Here is a 16,817-nt window from a genome sequence, read left to right as displayed (position 1 = left end):
TTTACATGTTTGCTATGGGCCAGGCCATTTATTTTCGAGAAGAGCGGGCGGCGGGGGGTTTAGCTTTAACAGAAAAAACAAATCATGTACAAGAAAAGGAGGAGAACAAGTTCGTACACAAGGAAGCATGGGAAAGCATAGGAAGACTTTATGCAAGTCCCACCTATTTTTGGTATTTGTATAATTCTCATATTTTTAGTCCTATTCGAATGAAAATTGTTGAATAAACATCATTTCATCCTCCCCTAGATAAACCAATATTGCTCAGACTGCCTAATCTCCTTGAAACTGCAATGAAAAGATTCCCAGGGTGAGCCCTGGATCAACTGAGTTTGTTTTGACAATGAGTCTAAGCAGAGCCTGTTAATGAAAGTGTTACCGCAAACTAATTTCTATTTTGACATATCACAACAATTGCCAGCTTTTTCGTACGATATTAGCCATGTCTTTTATACACTTTTTTCCCGTAGACCGGTGTTCGTATGGCAAAAGTTTAGCCCTGTCTTCTTACCACTTGTATCCGCAGTTTTTGCCGTAGTGGTGCTTGTCAATGTGCAGTTTAGTTTCGGCAATTTACCAGCCACTTTTGTTCCTTATATTAGTTTTTAGTTTGTCTGGCCCTTTTTTCTTGGCTACCTCCATTTAGCCATTTTTTGATTGCAAATACGAGCGACCGAAAAAAAGTGATAAAAATTGCCCAGCCTCTCCCCTCCCTCCTCGTCTTATAAAATAAAATGCTCCTTCTCTAATAAAGCAGCCTAAGATCGGTCTATATCTTCTGTATTGATTGCCATTTTTTTTCAATCAGTTAAGAACGAAATCAGAAGAGATACCTCTCAGATGCCAAGATTTGACACCATTTGAAACCTAATTACTCTTCAAGTTATACCAGGGCAATAAAAGACTCAATTAATCATTAGATTTTGGAAGTATCAAAGATTTTCCTGATCACCACGAAAAAATGTGAATTCAAGACAATTTCATGGAGTTTGTGTTACCCTCGTTTGCGTGGAAAACGTCGAAAATAACCTTTGCGTTTATCTCTCATTGGGTGGTCTTTCAGTTGCCCAAGCTGGATTTTTTACATGAGGTATAATAATTCTTCTGAAGTTCGATATACCAAGAGGTGATTATTTTCCTTCAAAGTTTCGCAAATTTTCATTGTTTATGAAAGTGCTGAAGATAGGAATCTTCGGACGTTTTTTAGCCGAGTGAAAAATGCATTATCTTGCAATATTTTTATTAAGTAGTATTGTAACTGAGACGCCTTACCTGCCAAAGATGAACTTGTTTCTTTGAACCACTTTTCTTCCCAAGGGCTTTAAAAATGGTATAATTCAAAGGTTTTGGCGATTTCTAAACGGTGACTATATGGCGTGAACGCAGCATTTCACTTTTGCCGGTTTTCGCAAAAAAGGAAATTCTTTGGGAACTTTGATTGTGATTTTCGATAATGTTTCACCAAAGGGTTTTTTCTGACTGAATATGAAGAATTTCGAAATTTCAGTTTTGACAGCGAATCCTCGATATTTACAGACCGTTGGGCATAAGGATATGAAGCTTGACAGGGGGTAAAGAGAGTGAGGCATCCCAGACAGTGGGTTTAGGGGTTTAATAGAGAGGTTATGGTATTGAACGAGAAAAAACTTATTTAATTTTGAATATTATTTTCAGGTCAGTTTGACACGTTATGAGGTGCCAAGAGGTGGGTGTAACGACTTTATTGATTGTGCTTATCCAAGGTTTATTGATTTATTTATACTGCTTTCAAGATGTTTGTAGGATCTCATTGGTTGTTACATAGGAGAACAAACCCATCTAATAAAGTTATTGTATTTCCATATATCTTAAGCTAGATATAACCATGGCAAGATAGAGTCCTGCTGTTTGTTGAAAATGACTGAACAATATTAGAGCTTTCAAGCTGTTCAGCATTTCACTGGTTACTTCCTCTGACTTTCTGTCTGGAAAGAGACAGTCCAGTATGCTACTTAGTATAACAATCTACTTGTTGCAATATTAGCGAAGATCAAAGACCTTTTTGTATATCTTTGCTTGCCACTGCCACGGTGTTGATCATGTTAGCTGTCTTCCTTTCCTTGGGAAACTTTGCTCCTGGAACTCTGGTTTTCCCCCTTGCCTCAAAATAACACTTGTACATAAGAACGTGATAAAATGCCAAGCTCCTGGGAGAAGAGCCCAGAAATAAGGTCCAGCAGTTATTTGAGAGGCCCAATTAGCAGTGTCTGAAGTTCTTGGCCCACCACACTTAACACAGCTGCATTTCGTAGTTGGTACGAAATGCAAGCAACAGGCCGCCATCTTTAAAACAGATAGAAGACCTATCTAGTGGCAAGAAGAGTTTTAAGACGACGAAAATCTGAAGAAAGTGCCGTATTTTAGAGGTCAAATAAGTTGCAGACTGTCCTTAAGTTCTGTTTTTTTTTAAACATGCATATAATAAACACGTCACGATATTCTTAACACAGCAACACTTCGTTTTCAGTGAAAAACATGTCATTTGTTTTTCTCAGAAATCATGTGATTTTGAGTACCGTTGTGATGTTGTTACCAAGTTTGGATATGCCGTAATACAAGTCCTCCTTGGGTGATGAACATCAAAATATTTTTCCATGTGTGGAATTTAATAAAGTTCAAAAGAGAAAAATATAATTGAGGTTACTTGGCACTAGAGAAAACATTTGAAGGAAGTCCAAGAAAAATTTTAAGTCCCACAAGGATGCAATGGGAACCATAGTTGAAGAAATTATGTGAAAGACAGATGCGATACTAACAATACGTATCAGACACTTAGCTCTGCGAGTTTCAAAAGGCTTCCTCTTCTTTACCTGGGAAACAAATAGGAAGTGCTTTGCTTTTGGCCTAGAGAAAGTTTGTATTCGCGAAGAGTAGAGCTGCTGAAGAGGCTACGCTTGCCAGATCAGCCCACGAACAGAATGTGGGAGTGGAATTGAGATGAGTTGAAGATGAGGGTGCATTAAATGAATAGGGTTGGAAGATTGAAACTAACTACAATAAAGGGGATAGACCAATTGATGACGTTGGAAGTCTTGTGTACTAAACCAACCATGTGTAAAGGACTCCGGGGAGGCATGGTCCTGAGAATTTTCCTGAGCTATGTGTTTAGAAAATCAGAGGTGCCAAAGCCAACCTTGGTGGGTTACTCCACACCCTTTGAGCAGATGAGACTGTTCTCGTCAATAGCATGGTCCTAGCAGTTTCTAGTTTCTGATAGCTAATCAGCAGAGAATTAACACCCCCAAAGACCACATAGCTTCTATGTAAAAAGTACAAGTTTTAAATTGAATTACCCCTACTCATTTTGGTTGTAATCCAGCAGACTTCCTGTTCTTCGGAGAGCAGACCCAGCTCATCTCGAGACTGACCTGTTGACTGATACTCAGTCTGTTGAATATGATGAAAATGTGTTGTCCAATGTTTTAGAAGTCGTTAAAGGTAACTGTGGCTGTTTGTATATTGTTGAACTTATGAAAACCCTCGAAGAATGTCATGATGAACCTGTTCTTGTCTTGTAGGCTTGCAAAATTTGAAAATCTGCTTACCATCAACTTCACCAGTGTCATGGTGTTACACATTGAAGTTGAGTAGCTGTTTAACAACAGTAATCACCGTTGCATGGTTTCTGTTTTCACAGAGGTATTCTTAATCCTTAATTACCATGGTGATGGCTCTTGCCCTGAGCCTCAAGCTCGTTCATTATGTCCTAGTCCTCACTCAATGCTTTTACAGGAGATGCCAGTATGCTGGGAAAACCCCGTGAAGGAAAATAACACTAGTGGTGTGTTCAACCAAGTGTATTGGGAAACAGCCCGTGTATCTCAACATATGCGTTTTTGGAAAATGGCTGCACTGACTCTCTGATTCATAGCCAGCTAGCTGCTCATCGGACCAAAGCACTGTTTGATATCAAGACTGTCAAAAACAATGAGAAGTTGGTAGAAACCCAGTGGGTATTGTTTTGAATAAGCTCTTTGGGAGAATGTGAGAACTTGATGCGTACATAGAAGTTGATGAAGCACGTGTTTCCCCTTGCTTGATCATGTTTTACTTGGACCACTGGATGTCATGGAGTGACGAAGTGCATATCTCATCTTTAAATGTCTGGTTTTACGTGGCAGTTATAGCATCCTTTGGGCTTGTGAACTCGCTGGGCCTGAATGACGGGTTTAATTGTGAATCATCTGCATTACAGTGAGAATCGACAAGGTGTCGTTCAGTGCTCTTAAATAACTTTGAAGTGTAGATGAGATATAATAAGGGACCAAGACAGACTCTGACAGTCAAGAGGAAGACTGTCAGAGAGGGTGCTGGGAATGGAAACACGTCTTTTGGTCGTCAAGAACAGTCAAACTGCACTTTATGGACACCTGCTTAATACGGATACCCTGTTATAACAGACAGTTTTCTTTGTCGCTGGGGAAAACCCATACATTTTCGTTGAATTTAACCCTCTTAATCCCAGACACCTGTTAATGCGGACAATGGACACTTGTTTCTTGCCCAGTAAACAGATTCTCATAGAAAATCAACCTCGCTTATGCGAACACTTCATTATTACTGTGTGCTGAAATAGACCTTTTTGTTTTAAAAGTGGAAAAAAACCTTTATTTGATTCAGCATATCGAAATTTCTAGCACTAGTCAAAGTCAATGTCAGACTATTTTGGCATCAATCAAATTATAGAGAGAACGGTTTTGATTAAGTAATATATAGAGAAGTGATTTCTGAGTGTTTTCTCGGATTCAGCTTTGTGAATATTTGAGATGTTTAACTCGACGATGCTAAATAAAAGTCCTCTTTCATTCCTTTAGTATTTTGGTCTAGTAAATGTGTCTTTCTGTCTTAAATATTATGACCCGCTTAATACGTACACTTTCTATGGCCCCTTCAGTGTTAGTGTTTACGGGGTTTCACTGTGTGATGTAAACCATCTAATGGTGCTCCGAGAATTGTAAATGACTTTGGAAGACTTTGCAACAATGGGCTGTGATCAACTGAGTCAAAGGCGGTGCTCAACTCTAGTAAAACAAGTAGAACAGCATGCTGCAAATTCATTTTCATCAGAATGTTATTAGTAACTTTCAAAAGTGCTGTTTTTGTTCTATGGTTCTTTCTGTTGACAGATTGTAGTAACAGGCTCTTCAATCTTTCAGTTTTTGAAGTGAAGAAAGATTATTTACAGACCGATAATTCTTAAAAACAGTGTTGACACCTGCCTTCTTAAGACTTGGCAGAACCTAAACTTTTTTCGCTGACGGAAAGGGACCATTATTAAGTGATAGTTCTCATCAATTGGGACTCCTAGATATTTAATAAGTTTTATACTCTGAATTTTCACCTTTGTCTATTTCATTATTGGATATAGTAATTTGTGGATGGTAATGGATTTTATTTTGGTGTGGACAAAAGGTCAACATACAATTTGATTGTTTAATCTTAACGGTTAACTTGCTTGTAGTTAAACTGCACAATTCAACCTTGTCCATGTGCTCTAATGATTTGAGGTTGCGTAAAAGATATTAGTGTTATCTGCAAAAGAAAGAAATTACTATTATTAGATCAAATAGAACGATGGTGGATGCATTAATTAATGTTAAGTAAGAAAAGGAGAGGCATAATACAAAACCCTGTGTCACGCCACAAGTTGATTGATGTTCTTCGATCAATCAATCAATCAATCAATCAATCAATCAATAAACTTTATTTACTCTCGAATTTACAGTGTAGCACTCAAGTGCTAATATCTTCGATAGCATTTTGTGATTGACAGTACCAAATGCCTTCAATGAAAACGCCACATGAATAACTTGTTTATCCATATTAGCCCATATGGCCTCAGTGGTGTCAAGGAATTTATGTTGTTTGTAGTGTGCCTTACAAAAGCCGTACTTAAAAGAATCTATTAAATCATTTTTGTTTATTAAAAGCTAATGTTAATTTACTTTGATGAAATAGCTGGCTTGTACCTCTTTGCAAAGCATGCTGCTCAGTTCAAGGAATACCTTGCTAAAGACTATGAGGTAAGAAGAATAAACTGTGCAGACCTGTCTCTGCAAGGTGAGCTGTTATCATATTCCCTCGAGATCAATGTAATTATTCTATCGCATGGAGTATCTTGGTATTGGTGACATTTACTAAGATTGACTGCATGCTTTGTCTGCATGACCTCCTATGTTGAGAGTATAAGAAGCTATTTATTACAGCTAAAATGTGTGGTTTGCATAGTAAGGATTGTCTGATCTTCATTTATCATTTTGACAGCATATTTCATTCTTCTATTTAAAGGCAGTACCGTGTGGTTTAAGGTATTTTCTTCTTTCTCGTATTTACACCTGTCCCATCTTTAGTGTGTCCTGTCTTAGATAGAGCAAGTAAAAAACTTGTTTCTAAATAAAAGGGCACAATAGCATAAAGTCAAATTATTTTATTATGTAAGAGAAGTTAAAAAAAACCCTCTTATGCAGGTGGACTGGCATTATTTAGAAAAGCTCTGTATCTATAGAATGTCAATACATATTTTAGGAGCATATTGAAGCTCTTAGAAGGTATGGTGTAAGAAAATGAAAATGCCTTATTAATTAGTTCTGCTTTTTGAACCCAGGATCTTTATGAAGCATTTTATCGCTGGTGCAAGCATAACAACAAAGACACAAGCTATATTGGATATTTAGCAATGGAAGCTTTTCTAAAGCAGGTCTTGGAAAGATCATGAGTATACTTCTCTGCTCGTGTTAACTAATAGTCTGCGTATCCACTACAAACGTTTTGATATACATATAAGGATATTGTACCATTAAGCAATAGTGCTACATAACACAAATTATTAGCAAATCTAATTTATGCATTTTTCTCAATTCACAAAACTTCAAGTCCAAAATGATTATTAGCAATTTATTATTGGATTCGGCTTTTGTATTATCTGAAGAATTATGGATGGTGTTAACTGCCACGACTGAAGGCCAAGGCAGATAACACCCTCCTCAATCTCCAGTTTTTCGGATTATACAAAAGCCAGATGCGCTTATTGTTTTTTTATTCATTCAAAATAATTCCTTGATGACAATAAGCTAAAACTTGCGTACTTCTATCGAAGTTAAAGTTCCCGTTTACATTTGCCTGTTTCTCAGCAAGTTCAGGAGATAAAGAGATGTTTAGTCAAGCAGATATTCTTCAAATGGCGGGTGTCATCTGTTGAGTTGTGTTCTTTCTTTTCTTGCTATGTTTTTAGGCACTAGTTAAGCTATTTCCGCCATTCCCTACTGCTTTATCAAAACAATGCAACTTTATCCCCAGGGATTCTCTGTTTCCGTCCCTTTTTGTGGCGATTACCCTCTACTATTGATGTCATTTTCCTGATTTTGCAAACTTCTTCCAAATTTGGTCAACGCTAGCTAGTTATGAAGAACTAGCCGTGGGTTTTAAGCTGAAATGGAGAAATATTGTAAATGAATGGTAACGTTTATTTTTTTTATTAAACTGGGGATACAGTAGGTTTCCAGCTTAAAGGGCTGATTGCATGGCAAAATATCCAACCTGGACTGAAATTTGGGCCTGTCTGCTAGGGTAAATGTTACTGTGATTACTTGGTTTTAAAAGTACAGTTTGGGCTGAAATTTTAATTTCAATTTTTGATTACAATGTGGTTTGTGATATCCAAGCTGTTCAAACATCTTTTAAAAAGATCTGTCCAGGAAAAGCGGCTGAAATTTATTATGTAAACGGCCAACCTCGCTCCCTGGAAGTGAGGTTGGTAATTGGCCCTTAAATCAGAGCAATCAACCACACTATTTAAGTGCAAGTGAAAATGCAGTCAACGTCTCAGATCAACAATACTGAAAGTAAAATGTTTTGTAAAAGGTTTTTTGTTGTCTTGTTCTATGGCATTGGAGTTGGTGGAGTTTTGTTGCCATATTGACACCTATAAATATATTTTGCTTAGATTTCAGAGTGGTTTCTTTCAAGAGGCAAAGATAAGTCGGAAGCATCCTTGTTTAAGGTAAGGCATGTTCAGTTTTGTTGTGAAGCACAAGCAATTTATTGTCCCAACTGAAATTTGAACATAGCGACTGGTTCTTGTGGCCACGACTCAATTATTCTATTTTTCTCCAACAGCATTTTATTAAGAAATTCCGTGCCATTATTGATTCAGCCTCCAGTGATACCAGACAATTGTCAATTGCAATACGAGGTTATGGTTACTTCTCAAAGGTAAAATATTTTTGTTTTTATACCAAAATCGTGTGCAGTATGTGAGAAAGTTTAAGCTGTGTCACATAATGGAGTTATTTAGGTGAGGTGAAAAGTACTATTTGAATAGTAATCTATTCAACAAAATTCATGTTCATTCTCAGTTGTATAAAGGTATCAATAAAAAAAAATATATTTATCAGCACCCCACAGTGTTAGCTGCCTCTTTAATAGACCTTTTTACCGATACGGCGACCAGATTGAATTAATTCGATTTAAGGAGTATTATAGGATGCCCAGGGGGCATGAGCAAATTTTGTTTGTATTTTCGAGGACTTTTCGGGACATTTTTTCTTAAAGTTTTCTTAGAATAAGATTATAATGGGAAAAAAGATCCTTGTGCTGTGTTTGGATGTAATAATGATCCCCTTCTTCTAGTTAAGTATTAGAAATATGGTCTTTCACTGTATATTTCTCGGGAAAAGGGCGATCATTATTACATCGAAACACGGAACATGGATCTTTTTACCCATTACAATTTTATTCTAAGAAAACTTTTAGAAAAAATGTCCCGAAAAGTGCTCGAAAATACAAACGAAATGTGCTCATGCCCCCTGGGCATCCTATAATACTCCTCAAATCGAATTAATTCAATATGGCTGTCGTATCGGTAAAAAGGTCTATTGTCTAAATATACAATCCATGTTACAATCAAGACTTCTATACAACCTCTTCCTGTTCTCAATTCTCAAACATCTCTCTCATAACTTAATAAACATTGTCTAAAGCAGTTTAGGTTAACCCCTGAAACGCCCTCCCTGGTTGCATGCCTTAAAAATGCATTACGCTATGTATCTTCTTGTTCTGTAAATTCGCTGAACAGAACTTTTTCTTTGCTCCGGAAAGAAAATAAGAAAAAAACGTTTCAGATGGTTTACAACCTGCAAAGGTGCCACTGCCATCCTTGCAGAAGTTTAGCAAGTCTCTGAGAGGCACCATCAGGGTTGACCACCTTCAGTAACTGCAAGTATTTAAGGCGGTATTTCTCCTTTTCCAGCCAACATGCTTTGAGAGTCGTGTCTACAGCAGAAGAGCGAAACAAAGAACCCTGGACACCAGTAACTGATATCCCTTCGTTAGACCATTGCTTACTTCTCTAGTCATTTCTACATATTTTCCGATGACTTTGACAGGACAGTTGGCCGTCTGTGTATTTCTGCAAACAGTAAACATGCTTAAAGAGTAGCCCTTCATCATTTGGGAAATGCAAAAGCTCTGCATCTTTCACTTGGCTGAGGTCACCGGGTCTTGTGCGATACATACATACTTGCAAACATTCTTTATTTAATTTGTCATAAAAAGCAAACAATATAAAAGTAACACCCTGAAAAGGAAGTTTGGGAGATGGACCCTAAATTAATTAACTTCGTTAAAATGAATTTCTTTTTTCACAAAAATGCAAAAATTGAATCGGAGTCTAAAAGTAAGAAAAAGTTTCCTAAAAATTACAAGATCCACATATGTGATTTAAGAGTAGCTTTAAAACGTCCTAAGTTTCCAGCCTCCACATTGTAGTCAGGCAACTCATTCCATTAGTGAATGATTCTTACAAAAAAAAAATTATAACAATTACACTTTGTTATTTTTACGTATTGTTTGTACCTATGACTGTATATAGTAACCTTTGAAGCAAGCTCAAAGTAATCACAAAAATGGAGATTGTATATTTTGAATACAATTTTATAGCACTCAATCAATAACATGTATGATCACTCAACAAAGATCAAGTCAGAGCTTCACAGTGGTCTTCTTATGGCGTGTAGTCTTTCGCTGACCTAAGGCCAATCAATATCTCTGACTAAATATGGACACCATACAGTCGAAGTTTTGTCTTTGCCCACTCCAATTCACTCTCTTGATGTTTTGGGTGAAATGCGGAAGAATTTCTGCTTCTAATCTGGTTTTAATGAAACCCTTCCCAAGTAGAATCTGCTTAAAATCCAACGTTTGCGGGCCAGGAAAAATAATGGGCCTTACTTGGTAAAATGGTAGGCAGCAAGAAAAATGGCTGACCTAGCTGCCACCTGATAATGGTTATTGACGGTATTTAAAGTGGCATATTCACCCTTATTAGGTGCTACTTGTAGCTCTTCATTATCATGATTGTTGATATATGACAAACAGAGAAATATTCCCATAGCTAGAAATAAGTTGCTGACAAGGAAATTGTATAATAAACAAATTTCAACTGTTTCAATTTTAAATGAGCTTACACGCTTGCTTGGCTTTTAGTTGTCTGATAGATAAATATACGGTGCTGACTATATATCTTCCAGTAGTGTCTCGCTGTCTTCACGCATTTCAATGGCAACTTTACACTATGAATCCACTGTTCAATTCTTGATTCATTTATCGGTTGCAATGTTCTTTAAAACTACCCTCTTCACATTCCCATTCCTCTAGGTTTCTAGGTGAGGTAGCGATATATTGAAAATGCAACTTCTCAAAGCGAGCAAAGGCTTCTTCAATGTCCAGTAATTTTCCGGTACTTCGTTGTTATCATCAATTTATTATGTCCCCTGCCTTTAATTTTTTTAGTTGCAGGCTGTTTGAATTTTTTAGTTGCAGGCTTTCTTGAGCACTTTTTGAATGAAAGCACTGTCTTCTTTGCCTTTCATCTCTGGACAACATGACATTCACCTCAGATCAGAACAAAAGGAAAATATGGAAGTAATAAATGCAAACTGAAAACTTTGCTTAAAAGAAAAGTACAGATGAATAAGAAAACGAGCAAAAATACAGGAAAAACTATACTTACAAGATTTGTATGACAACTCTGGATACAACGACCGATTTCCATGGATGAAAAAGAACACTTTCTTACTGAACTGAACTAGCAGCAATAAACATAATGAACTTATAAAAATTGACGGTAACGATTACGTAATGGGACGCCAAGAACAGAATTACAGAAAAAAATATGCATATTGCATATTTCCAAATGTGAAAGCAAGAGTAACATCAAGAATGACAAATTCCATAATCTCTCTTGGCCACAGCAAGTACAGCAAAAACCCACAAATAAGAAGCTAGCATTTCCGAGGTCAGGCTGAACAGGTTCTTATATTTTAGGGTAGTTTTTCACAATTTACACTGATTAGGTTCTTAAAAGGTTCTTATTTTCCAGAGGTTGTCATAGTGTAACCAATAGCAGAAACATTGTACTACGACAAACAGTCAAGGTACAAGAAGAACATCAATGCATTTCTATATATTTTTGAATAAAACATTAAGATTTTAAATCGTCTAAATTGCACAGTAGCTTATGAAAAACACACTTCTAGTGAAAATCCAAACAAATGTAAATCAAAGAAAACATATACACAATAACCTTTTGTCAAAAGTTTCACACACAATTAAAATCGAGAATTTGACCATCAAAATTGGAGTGATTTGTTTGTATAAGAACCTATTTTTCTTTGCCAGGCTGAACAGGTTCTTATATGTTTGGGTGTTTAAATGCCAAATTTCAGCCTGTCGGTCTTATGTGCGGGCTTTTACTGTATTAACAATATTGAAGCCTCCCTACTACAGTGACTTAATTTCTTCGTAAACTACTCTGCCATTGACCGTTGGTGTCAGTTTTGCTTACTTTTCTATGAATTAAGATCATTTAGCCAAGTAAATTCTCAACTAAACCTAACTTAAGTTGAGTTACAACAACAAAAATGATCTTTATTTTTCACAAAGTTAAAGTTTAAGTTTCACAAAACAGCATGGGCCTGCAGGTAGCTGTGCTAATATTGGCGGGTTAGTCAATTTACATGTAGGGAATAACAAGTGTATCAAATTGATCTTTTAAAGTGAAAATTTTTAATGCGTGATGGTCGTGGTCCCAAAAATCAGGCATGTAAGGAAAATTCGTTTTTGTCTTGTCATGTCAACAGCCATGCAAACTGTTCATGAAAGCCGAAGATGTGAAGTTCATGTTCAGTGAGATGATGCAGAGAAGTGAGCAGATTTATCTGAGGTAAAAATATCACATAATTGAACACAGAATTGCTTTCATAATATCTCTTTAAGATTTTGTTTAATTCACATTTAGACAAGGAGAACTGATGGAAGATAAAGTCCAGCACCTTCCAAGCTTTCTGGAGGCCTTGTCTTGCATTGTTGAAGAATTGGATGAGGTAGGGAGCGCAATGTAGAAAAGAGAAGGTCTTTATTTCGCCTGTATGCTCTATTTCCGTATCTTTATCTGTATTTGTTTTCACTGTTTGCAAGCGGGCAGAATTCTCCAAATCTTGCAAACTGGTTGGTTCCGAGAGGGCTGTTTTTTTTTACAGTCTTGCCTTTGAAAACAGCGAATGATCAAATTGTTGTAACAGCTTTATTCCCAAGTTTGTTTCTTGTTTGAATGAGCTTAAGCTGCGATCTTTCTTTTAAATTTTTGCTCTTTTGCTGGCTAGGAAAAAGTGAATTGTATTATTGAGACAAAATAGTCTGTCCCTTGCATGATACGGGTCCTATGCGCGTAGTTTCCAATGAAATAGCCTTGTCCACCAGTCAAGTTGCCCAGGGGTGAGCTCTGCAAGGTCATAGGTGTGATAGCTATTGGGAATTCAAAACTTTTTTGTGTGTGCAAGACCGTGGAATATTTATTGCCTACTAAGTCCACTACGAAAATTTACACTTGTGCAATACCATAAACCAAAAGCACCAGTTTTGATTTTTGTTTAGCAATTTTTCTTTAGTCAGCCTACGTTTCTCTGTGTAACTGCAGGTGAGGTGTAGGCTAATTAATCTTTTAGTTTACCTCTGTTACTCAATTTACACTTTAATGGCAGTGAGTGACTCAGTTTTTTTTTCACAAATGTACAGATTTCCGATTCTGTTCTTGTCTCTCTGGAGAAACTGGTGGTGGTGCTATTTAACAATTTTACCAGGTTGGGCAAAGGTTCTAAGTTCCTTTGTTGTAAGGCCCTTGTGAGAGTGCTCTTCAACCTTTCCTGGAAGGGCGCAGTTCTAAGGAAATTTCTTTCAGAAGTTGGTATGTATTAGTAATTTCCATTGTATAATGAATCTTTGAATTATTTCATGGCGTTTAACTAGGTAGTCTTATGATGCCATTCATTAAGGTGGCTGAACACAATTTTGGCAGTTTGTGAGTATATGTCCCTTGCCAAATCATGGCAAGAGAAAGGTTACAGCTCACAAGCTGAAACTAGGCGAGTGAAAAATATACTGATGAAAGATTTTGATGGACAGATAAAATTTGACATTTTCGTATTTTCCATGGCAACATGAACGATTGAATACAACGTTGAAATTTCACTTTTGCTCAGGTTACATAAATTTTGCTCATAAGATTTTCCTTTAAACTTGCACACAGCTCTCTATGATTAATTATTACCATTTGAAATTTATTTGACCAACTTTTAACAGATAGGTTATTAGATAATCAATAATATAATTGTACTGTAATTATTAAATGTGTCACAAAATTCCTCTATTCAACTTCCATTAAAAATTTCTCATTATTTAAAGTGCGACAAAAGTAAAAATTTTGCCAAATATCACAAAATTTTAATGAGTAGATTTTGAGAAATTGTCTTCTGTGTAGCAGTGCTTTTTTTGCCGCCATGTTTGTTTGTCTAATTTAAAACACACGCCGTCACGCGAGTTACCGTTGACCACCCGCAAAACTGTGTTCAGCCACCTTAAGTGAGTCAGTTTCCCAGTCTGTCTCTAAGTTTGCCCTCGTAGAAAAGCAAAGAAGAAATTTTCAGTTTTTCCCAAAACTCTTTAATTGTTTCTGCAAAAGCTCGTTCATCAAGGGCCTAATGTAATCACTGTAACAGTTACAGGAAATTGTTCCCCGGTACGTTCTAAATGATAAGATTTAGGACTCACAGTTATTGTATTGGCACTAGAGAAAGCTTGCCACGAGAACTCACTCAGATTTTTTCTAAACTACATTAGAATTCTGATTGTTCATCATGATCAAAGCAATTGGCTCAAATTATAGTGAATGGTTGTGGAGCGATTGGTCTCCAGATAACCCTTCTTTATACTTCATCCGCGTATGGGCTTCTTAAAGTCAATACTGAAGATGTAAATTGTTCCAGAATGTGGTCAGGATCGAGCTCTGATCGGTGGATGTGACCATTATTTGTTTTTCAGTTATTGTTTAAGAATCACTGGGTTGAGGCAAAAGTTTTCAAATGATCAAATACACAATGTGCCAAAGTCACCAAAAAATGCTCTAGGAATATATTCCCTTTGCTGGCGCGAAATCGCCGCAAAACGCAATCGCCACTTACCAGGAAAAACAAAAACATACAAACTGACATCTGGAACCCTATGAATATCAGGCAAGGTCTGTAAACATTCGTTTTCGTCATCAGTTTCGAACTTTTGAAGCCAACACTCAAATTCTCTCGCAAAATGTGTCCAGATGTGAATAGCGATGGGAGGCGGCTGTATTTGCAGGCTAGTTAGGGCCAACTTGCTGCCTGCCTAGTGGTTAACTAAACCTTTTGTTTTTTTCCAGTTTACCAGTGCCTTATAAGAACTTGTTCCCATCCAGTCTCCCTTGAAGAGGTAGGGTTTGGCTTTGATATCAGCTGGAATAAATAATTCTCAGTTGAAGTTGGAATTTATTAAAGAATGTAAAGAAGTATTCTAGTTATGTTTCGCTCTGTTTCTGAATGTTTTAAGGTTACTGAAATGGCCACATCAGCAGATGGTAATGCAGTCGATTTGCCATCTCCTCAAACATCATACAAAGATTACTTGGAACTCTGGGAATTTCTTCTAGAGAAAGATAAATTTAAGGTATCAGTATTCACTACTGAAAGTTTTCTGGTGTTAATTTTTTCACTCGTGTCTTCTGTGAATGGGTAGTAATTATTACTGATAAGAAGCTTAAATCGTTTTTATTCTCAAAAGGACGACAACATTTTACAAAATGTGTAACTGAATACTAGACAGGGTACCAAAAGTGTAAATAGATGCAGTGTTGGGTTGTGGGTGGGCATCAATCAGCTACATCTGTTCTTGCTTTTTTTTGTGTCTAATTTTTTCCCATTAAACTACCCTGGAATGTTTGCAATTGATATATACCAGGCATCGGAAAAAAATTATAATTTGTTTATTAATCTTTAGGATGTCAGTTTGATTGGAGAAAAACTTGAGCAGCGTAAAAACATGCACAACATATTGTATGATGAAATGATAAAGGCCATACTGCACATTATCCACAAACTGGACTTGTCTTCTATTAAGGGGATGGATTCAGATTTTGAGGTAACATACTGCTGATGGTAAATATAAGGTGCAAGGGATTGTTTTTAATAATACTTACTCCTTGAACGAAAGAGAGATACGGAATAGAGCTGTGCTTAATTCATTTGCCTAACAAACTGTTTCTTTCTCTTTGTGGCTACATCTTGTATAATGAGCTATTGTTCACGATTTCAAATGTAGGCTGGGCGCACAATAACCGAGTAGGATTATAAGCGTGACACTATACAATATTAATAGTAATCGTCATTTATTATTTGAAATGATTTAGTGCTGGTCATGTTCACTAGACGTCTTCCAAATTGAGCACTAGTGTATTAATTTTAATTATCAATAAAAGGCACAGTAAGGATAGCAGCAGGGGAAAACTGAATTTCCATTCTAAGGCTACTCTTCTTTAATGAACATGCACACATTACAAAAAACTGAAGCTAACAATATTATAAAGATAATAAGATAAATCTGTTTACATGATAAGGGAAAGTAATAAAAATAACGTAATGTAGAATTGATGAAAATACAATACACAGAGGGTATACTACATAGAGAGTGTGACCATTAATACAACTTTGAGCGCAAATAACTTCAAAGGGGGTTTCATGGTATTTTATTTTGTCAACAGGGAGATGGCCTACCTGAGGCTGGTACATCACCTGTACTTAAGGAGCAAATATCGTTGTCTGATCCAGTTGCAGGCCTTCAGCCCAAAGTGCCTAAAGACTTCGTAATTTTTATAAATTTGATTGAATTTTGCAAGTGAGTTTAAAGTAGTTAATATGAATGACATACTGTCGTATAAGGCACCTCAATATGAGGCTCATTCACCGTTTTCAAAAGTTCATTCCTTCTAAATTGACATCTTGCGTATAGCTTGTGGTGGTCTAAGCAATCCAGGCGATTTCTATGGTCACAGAATACTGTTTAGGTTCGTACAGCACATAGTGCATCTACAATAAGGGACAAGAGTGTTGAGACACTTCCGTAAAATGGCCCCTTTTTGAATAGTGTACTTACCTATCCGCTTTCCCTGTCTACCTCCACCCCTTCCCCCCGAAATCAATGTTGTATTTTGGACCCTCAAGTCTTTCTTTTACTTCAGACAACATTGATTCGGGGGCTGAGAGGATTTATGGCGTTTAAAATGAATGAAATTATCAATGAATTAAATGTTTGATAAAAGCACCCATTCTGAAGAAGTGTGTCAACTACTTTTTTCCCTGATTGTCTGAAATATGTATCTATGTTTTCTGGCTAGATTTTTGACGCTGCTTCTATGCTATGGG

The 16,817-nt window shown here is 36.7% G+C and overlaps 1 protein-coding gene across 1 annotated transcript in view; it reads left to right on the top strand.

Moving 5' to 3' along the window:
• LOC140940209 (DNA-dependent protein kinase catalytic subunit-like) overlaps positions 1–16,817 on the top strand; it is a 296,315-nt gene that overhangs the window by 34,609 nt on the left and 244,889 nt on the right. The window contains exons 10-21 of the mRNA XM_073389127.1: positions 1,675–1,705; positions 5,998–6,062; positions 6,644–6,736; positions 7,982–8,038; positions 8,155–8,250; positions 12,177–12,259; positions 12,335–12,419; positions 13,111–13,279; positions 14,783–14,832; positions 14,950–15,066; positions 15,397–15,537; positions 16,157–16,290. Coding sequence (XP_073245228.1) covers positions 1,675–1,705; positions 5,998–6,062; positions 6,644–6,736; positions 7,982–8,038; positions 8,155–8,250; positions 12,177–12,259; positions 12,335–12,419; positions 13,111–13,279; positions 14,783–14,832; positions 14,950–15,066; positions 15,397–15,537; positions 16,157–16,290 — 1,121 coding nt within the window. The remainder of the gene's footprint in view (positions 1–1,674; positions 1,706–5,997; positions 6,063–6,643; positions 6,737–7,981; positions 8,039–8,154; positions 8,251–12,176; positions 12,260–12,334; positions 12,420–13,110; positions 13,280–14,782; positions 14,833–14,949; positions 15,067–15,396; positions 15,538–16,156; positions 16,291–16,817) is intronic.

The sequence above is a fragment of the Porites lutea genome, chromosome 6, assembly GCF_958299795.1.
Source record: "Porites lutea chromosome 6, jaPorLute2.1, whole genome shotgun sequence".
In the NCBI taxonomy this organism is placed as follows: Eukaryota; Metazoa; Cnidaria; class Anthozoa; order Scleractinia; family Poritidae; genus Porites; species Porites lutea.
This window is presented reverse-complemented; position numbering and strand designations above follow the sequence as displayed.